Raw genomic sequence first — 7,856 nt, forward strand, 5'->3', positions numbered from 1 at the left:
GCTTTTTTTCGTGGTGTAGTGTGATTCTCGAGAGTTGGTCCTTGGCGCGTGCTGCGCGCTCCGCCGGTGGAGTGACTATATGAATAAGACACAAGATTAGTGAACAATTTAGGAGTATTAGAAACAAATTAATTTTGATAAATCAATATTAAAATAATAAACTGAAATAGATATCATACAGTAAAGAAAAAGTGACCAAGTCCACCGGTGGCCGAGGCGAGAATCGAACCCGCGTCTTCAGCGTACGCGGCTAACGTCCTTACCACTAGACCGATTAAATAATTTGATTTGTTCCCTAGTTGGAAATATTAAAATATATTTTTTTATTAAATTAAATCGTGATAGGTATTTATTTCGGTTTGACAATTCAGGACTATAAAATGAGGACCGGATAGACCGGATAACGGATAGTAACCGCATATCCGGTGGACCTCTACTATAAACATTACCTGCCAACGTCCAGGAGTCTTCATCCGTATCTGACGCCATCGGTTTCACTAGTGGATCTTCATCTGAAGTAAAAATATCCAAATAAACTAACCCTCGAAACGTGTCTAAACACAGTTTAAATTCTGTTTAAAATTCGTTACCACTGCAATGATGAGGAAATTGATATTCCGATGTATGTACTTCTTTTTTTATTTTTTTTTTATTTGACATTTATAGATGGTCAACCAAAAATCTTGTCAGTAGAAAAAGGCGCGAAATTCAAATTTTCTATGGGACGATACCCCTTCGCGCCTACATTTTTCAAATTTGCCGCCTTTTTCTACTGACAAGATCTGCTTGACCAAGTTTAGATTTTATTCTAGAAACATTCTAGACTAGTATTTTTTTATTACAATTTTTTTTTATGTTTGATCGCCTAAGGATCGCCTTTTGTGAAATTCTTAATTTTGTGTCAAATTTGATTTGTATAATAATCTAATATTATTATGGAATAATAACATCAATAAATTGCTCTTATAATTAGCTTAAGATAATATATATGTTACGATTCATAAGTGCTTGTTGCTAGGCCTACATGAATAAAGTATATCTTGAACTTTGAACAATCTATTAAAAAAACTCAGTTTAAAACAAACTCACTCAATATTTCCCCCATTTGTTCTTCAATCGTCTCTGACTTTTCTATGAGTTCCACATCTGTAACCAAAGTAACTCTATAATTTTACTGAATAATAAAGAATAAATAAATAAATAAAAAATACACAAGAATGTTGCTGTTCCATAGCATAAAAACTTATACTTGGTCAACCAGATCTTGACAGTAGAAAAAGGCGACAAATTTGAAAAATGTAGGCGCGAAGGGATATCGTCCCATAGAAAATTTGAATTTCGCGCCTTTTTAGGGTTCCGTAGCCAAATGGCAAAAAACGGAACCCTTATAGATTCGTCATGTCTGTCTGTCTGTCTGTCCGTCTGTCTGTCCGTCCGTATGTCACAGCCACTTTTCTCCGAAACTATAAGAACTATACTGTTGAAACTTGATAAGTAGATGTATTCTGTGAACCGCATTAAGATTTTCACACAAAAATAGAAAAAAAACAATAAATTTTTGGGGTTCCCCATACTTCGAACTGAAACTCAAAAAATTTTTTTTCATCAAACCCATACGTGTGGGGTATCTATGGATAGGTCTTCAAAAATGATATTGAGGTTTCTAATATCATTTTTTTCTAAACTGAATAGTTTGCGCGAGAGACACTTCCAAAGTGGTAAAATGTGTGTCCCCCCCCCTGTAACTTCTAAAATAAGAGAATGATAAAACTAAAAAAAATATATGATGTACATTACCATGTAAACTTCCACCGAAAATTGGTTTGAACGAGATCTAGTAAGTAGTTTTTTTTTATACGTCATAAATCGCCTAAATACGGAACCCTTCATGGGCGAGTCCGACTCGCACTTGGCCGCTTTTTACTGACAAGATTTGGTTGCCCAGCTAAAGTTAAAAATCTTAGATAAAAATTATTAATTTTTCACCACACCAACTGGTAACGGCTCTCTTGATTGTTCAAAAACTGATAGCAAAGTTTGATTTTATTCACATGTGAGGCAAAGTAAGGAAATGCAAATTTTGAGTCGTTTTCTATGTTTGCTGGTAGAATTGATTTTCATATGATGATTTTGAATGATAAATATTTAATAACATTCATTTGGATATGATTTGGTTTGATTTTGTTTGATATCTTACAGTTAATGTATTTTCCTTGGGTTGGTGTGATGAAAATTGTTTTGTTTCACTCGGGAGCAAATTTTCCTCCCGCTTTGTACCCCTTGCAACACTCAAGATTCCATTTTTGGAATCTTGCGCTTGCTCAGGTATCAATATTATCACAAGCGGTTAAACAACAACTTTGCCCATTTGTAAAACAAATAACTATTTCAAGGAGGCATAATTAATTACCATGCAGTTATCTTGATTTTGCGACTGGTCTGGCCTTGCCTATGAGGCAGAAAAACAAAAAGTTGTAGTTTAGTTTTAAGCATGCGCAAAGAATGAATAAGTAAAGATAAAGCTTACGTAACAAATTATACACAGAGTCACCGGCGCCATCTTCAGTTAGTTCAGACTTGATCGTGGGCTCCGCTGAAAGTTAATATCTAATTAATTTTAACCTAAGACTGCTTATGCTGCTTTTTCTCAATGGATCTGAGCTGCTTCATGCAGAAAATTCCTGCTTAAATAGACAAGCTAAAATTATTATTATGGTTAATTCCGTCATAGAGCCTATTTCGTCCACTAGCGATTTCCTCGAACAATGAACAGAATTGATAATTTCATCAAAAAAGCAGCAATTGCTTTTAGTTTCAGCAATCAAAAGCAGATGGGTTGTTTTCCTGTGATTGAAAATCAAGGAAATATATGCTTGTAGACGGAATAGTCCCTATGACAGAATTATCCACATTGACCTTAAGTTATCATTGAGTTGATTGTGGTCAATGTGGATGTGGATGTGGTGTGGTGTGGTTTCAGTGAACTGAAATCAAAAAAATTTACAAAAACTTTGATAGCACCATGTTTTAATAGGTAAATTGGTTTGTTTATTTTTTGCTATTAGCAGCTAACCTTTATGTAGCATTGCCTGCAGCTCCGCCTGGCTGCGCTGCACTTGCAGCTTGAAGGCTCTCGCGTCTCGCAGGCGGCCCACGCACATAGAGCAGATGCCGCACGAACCCGAGCCACCCAGTACCAGCTGCATATTCGGTAGTAATCTTTATTTAGAAAAACATTGCCATACATTTATATTAGGCTACTAATATATACTTTTGTTATGTCTTCTACATGAACTAGGAAAATCTTGTATCTCAAATCACTTTACCAAAGCTAGACGATTAAACAAACAATAATCATTAAAACTGAATGTTAGTGACTGGTTCTAAATGGCGAACAAGAACATTTTGTTAGAAAAAAAAACAATGAACTTTTTTCTTAATTTCAGTAAAACAAATACACATAAATGTCTAATATAAATAAATATGCTACATTTACACGTATATCGAAGCATTCCTTAATCATGTCGTAATAAATCTCTGTTTTGCCGTGATGTGTGTACGGCGTCGTCAGATCTTTGTCTGGAGGACTCTGCAGGCAGCAGCGACACGCATGCATCACGTCCATTACGACACAGGGCCGTCAACTGGCTCAACAATAACACAACTAATAATTGAAAGAGTGTTATAAATTTGTATTTATTTTCTTGTTTCTCTATTGTGATGTCGAGTTTTGGCTAACCATGAAATAATAATTGACATTTGACGCTTGTCGCCTTGCCCGACTTCACCGACTTGACAATTTCGTGAATTTCGTTTTGCTACTCGTATGATTACTTCCTTAATAAGTAACTCATTTATTAATAGGTAAAATTCAAAAATATGAAATTTTTTATATTCATGCATACTGGATATTAAGATATAAACTGAAAAAATATATTAATTTCTAGTTTACAGTAAAACAAATGAGATTTGCAGTCACAAAACGCGCTGACAATTTTGACATTTGACGCGTAGCTTTGCGATCTTGTAGTGTAGAGACTTTTATCGCTTTTGAATCATGGGAAATGGGAATCTTTAAACCATATGTCTCTTATTACAACGAAGTAAAGACTATATTACCATATTTAAATTTTTACTTTTACAGGCAAATAACGAAATTAAAAGAACATCATGCATTAATGACAAAATAATGACATTTACAAATATTATATTGCACATCTGCGAACTAAATTTCGTATCTCAGTATTTTTCTTTAAAAATCCTTATGTATACGAATATTCTTCACATAAAACTAAGCTCCTCAAACCGTAGTAAAGTTACCACGTCATGTGAATGCTTGTGTTATCGATAAATTTTATAGTTAAATGTCGAGAATGAAGAAGTTAACTGGTTCTTTCCGCTATACGCAATGGGACCCGTGCCTCATCGTGTCGCAGATAGTGGCCATTCAGTCCGTGCTGTACCTGACCCTGAGCCTGCTCATGGCTATCATGCAGGATCTGACTGGATCGACGAGGACTTTGGATCATATCTTCGAATATCATGTGAGTCGTCACTGCAGCTTATACATTATAATTGGTCAAACCAATTTGTCAGTAAATATAAATAAGAACAAAAAAACTATATACTCATCCGTTTCTTTTGGGTGCTAGTACTAGTGTAAGACAAAGATAGTATGATTATCTCTGTTTATGTACATCACAATCTGAGTGTCTACTACTACTAGGGTCGTAATTTTGATATTTAGCCTCTCTATTACTCTTGCATATTCGAGCGATAAAGAGGCAGATAGCTGAGTTTCGAATTTCGCGTTACCCGGTAGGCCCTTTGTAAACAAACCGCCTTGATGCATCAATGTCATATTTTATGGTCTGTAAAACCTTGTCAAAAACAATTTAAGGCACAGTATGTATAAGTTACTCTATGGTTTATGATGCACTCTGGCGGCAGAACATTGTAGTAATACACCCAGATGCAAAAGAACAAAACAAGCATTAATAAAAAACGGTGCACTTACCTTTATTTTTATTTCCTGAGCTACTTATAAACTTATTCTTATAAAAAAAAATTGTTTAGAATTAGATATGTAAGGAATAAGTTAAACCCCATGGCTAGACTCCTAATCTTCTTATCCTCAAGTTTTACAGGGAAAATTACACAATCAAATTTGAATCAAATGTATTAGAAAATAGAGTTGAATTTGTTTCATTTTCAAATCGAACCAAAACAAAAGCAACTCTGTTCCATTTCATTAAGATTTAAATGTCATTGGAGTTAATTTGTACTAGTATTGAAATTGAATTTGGGACATTGAACCCCAAGAGGTTATTCAACATCAAATTCTCATATCTGAGGGTTGTGACCACCATAAGTTGCTCTTTCTTTCAGGAGCTGCATGTCCGAGACAGCGAGGGCCGCTCGGTGATCATAGCGTTTGTAATAAATGCCATATTTGGTGCGATTGCACTGTGGCTCCTCGTCGGGAGGACTAAGCTGTGCCTAGACTTCAGGTAATGTTCTAACATTTATCATACATTTTTATCTCAAACGCAATGAAGAATGAGTAAGATTTACAAGCAAACCCTTCTAAAACTCGACGACTGGCGCCTATACTTAAAGGCATGTGGGGGGGTTAGTCTAGCACGCCCAGGGAGCAGATATATGCTTTTGGTTTAATATATATTAATAATTTTCAGTATTACGACAGAATAAATAATAGTACTAGGTACAGAAGGTTCACTCTCTAACAAAACGCGTTTATTACAACAGATATGACCGCTAGGTGGCGCAAGCGCAAGCAGGTAGCGGTGCGCGGCAACTACTATGGCTTGACACCAAAATTGGTGTGGGCCGCATGTACTTGTAGGTACTTGTAGCGACGCGAGTGAGCCACGCCTGGAATTACCCAGTTTTCAACTGCCCAATGCAACTTACTTTTTAGGGTTCCGTACCCAAAGGGTAAAAACGGGACCCTATTACTAAGACTCCGCTGTCCGTCCGTCCGTCCGTCCGTCCGTCTGTCACCAGGCTGTATCTCACGAACCGTGATAGCTAGACAGTTGAAATTTTCACAGATGATGTATTTCTGTTGCCGCTAAGTATAACAACAAATACTAAAAACAATAAAATAAAGATTTAAGTGGGGCTCCCATACAACAAACGTGATTTTTGACCGAAGTTAAGCAACGTCGGGCGGGGTCAGTACTTGGATGGGTGACCGTTTTTAGGGTTCCGTACCCAAAGGGTAAAAACGGGACCCTATTACTAAGACTCCGCTGTCCGTCCGTCCGTCCGTCCGTCCGTCCGTCCGTCTGTCACCAGGCTGTATCTCACGAACCGTGATAGCTAGACAGTTGAAATTTTCACAGATGATGTATTTCTGTTGCAGCTATAACAACAAATACTAAAAACAGAATAAAATAAAGATTTAAGCGGGGCTCCCATACAACAAACGTGATTTTTGACCGAAGTTAAGCAACGTCGTGCGGGGTCAGTACTTGGATGGGTGACCGTTTTTTTGCTTGTTTTGCTCTATTTTTTGTTGATGGTGCGGAACCCTCCGTGCGCGAGTCCGACTCGCACTTGGCCGGTTTTTTTGCTTGTTTTGCTCTATTTTTTGTTGTTGGTGCGGAACCCTCCGTGCGCGAGTCCGACTCGCACTTGGCCGGTTTTTTTTTTAATAGCCAGTTTTAGTGGCCACTGCTATGCAAAGACCTCTCCCCTTGATTGAACTGTGCTATTTCCGGCCAGTTACTGATGAAAGCGTCTAAGTCCTCCCGCCATCACTGTCTGGGCCTGCAACGTCCGCGCTTCTTTTGCGGTATCCACTTGGTGGCTATACTAGCCCACCTATCTGGATGCATGCGGCAGACGTGACCCGCCCAACTTAATTTTTTTTTTTTTTTTTTTTTGTTCTGGTTTGAACTGCCATCAGTCGGTAACGACTATAATCAGTTTTGCTGTATATAGTTATTAAACAATTTGGGTTTTGGAGACCATCGTCTCTCTTAACCACTGCTTTCCTATGGCACAATGTGCTTCCTTTTAAATCTTTTTACTGTTTCTGTCTTGTCCAGTAATTTTGATGCCAGTGGATTAGGATGCCTTTCCAGGCGCTCAATGTAATTTTTACTGAATCTTTTGATCTCTTCCTTTATGGTGGGCATATTGAGATATCTTTAAAGTCTAATCTGCAATCGGCTGTTCTAGCCATAATCAGATGGTTTATGTTTTTTTTTTTTAATTATTATTTAGGGTGGTGTTCCACTGAGCACCATCACCAGTTTGCGTGGGGGCTTATTGTCTCTGATCTAGCCCTAGAATATTGAGATAGTCGTGTACTTCATCGTTTCGAGTGAACCAGGGTGCACTGGCAATCACACGAAGGATGGCATTCTGTGCCCAACTTACTAATTTTTTTTTTTATGCCACAGCTGCACATACCACTTCATCCACCTGTTTATCTGCTGGTGCTACAACGGAGCCTTCCCGGTGACATTCTCCTGGTGGATCCTGAATGTAGTCTGCGCGGCCGTCACCTGCGTGACCGGGGAGTTTCTGTGTCTCCGGACAGAGCTCCAGGCCATACCGCTCAGCATGGGCGCTAAGGTGGACTTATGAGTTGGGAACACAGACAATCCAACCTCTAGACATAGCATAGTCGCGCTACCCCCTCTGCCACACATACGGTAGCGTTACTCCATCTTCGAGTCAATCCCGTGCCGTGATTGGTCCGTGTCTTTGAACGGACCGATCACGGCACGGGATTCGCTCACCTCGTCCCTCCGCACCCCCGTATTTTTGGCAGCATCGGTTTCATGAAAGAATTGGCCTAAGCTCAGTCTAGAGGTTGGATT

General features: G+C 38.3%; 1 protein-coding gene and 1 long non-coding RNA gene across 2 annotated transcripts; one reads left to right on the top strand and one right to left on the bottom strand.

Moving 5' to 3' along the window:
• Positions 1-2,595, bottom strand: LOC134657983 (uncharacterized). Its single transcript, XR_010097662.1, has 4 exons — positions 2,528-2,595; positions 1,090-1,146; positions 450-512; positions 1-75 (listed from the first exon to the last, which is right to left on the bottom strand). It is a non-coding gene; the product is annotated as an uncharacterized LOC134657983 (long non-coding RNA).
• Positions 2,596-4,213: 1,618 nt separating this feature from the next.
• Positions 4,214-7,622, top strand: LOC134657958 (protein SYS1 homolog). Its single transcript, XM_063513562.1, has 3 exons — positions 4,214-4,544; positions 5,389-5,510; positions 7,434-7,622. The coding sequence occupies exons 1-3, from the start codon at positions 4,365-4,367 to the stop codon at positions 7,618-7,620; spliced, it is 489 nt and encodes a 162-aa protein (XP_063369632.1). The 5' UTR covers positions 4,214-4,364; the 3' UTR covers positions 7,621-7,622.
• Positions 7,623-7,856: the final 234 nt, after the last annotated feature.

Source organism: Cydia amplana, chromosome 21, assembly GCF_948474715.1.
Source record: "Cydia amplana chromosome 21, ilCydAmpl1.1, whole genome shotgun sequence".
Lineage (NCBI taxonomy): Eukaryota > Metazoa > Arthropoda > Insecta > Lepidoptera > Tortricidae > Cydia > Cydia amplana.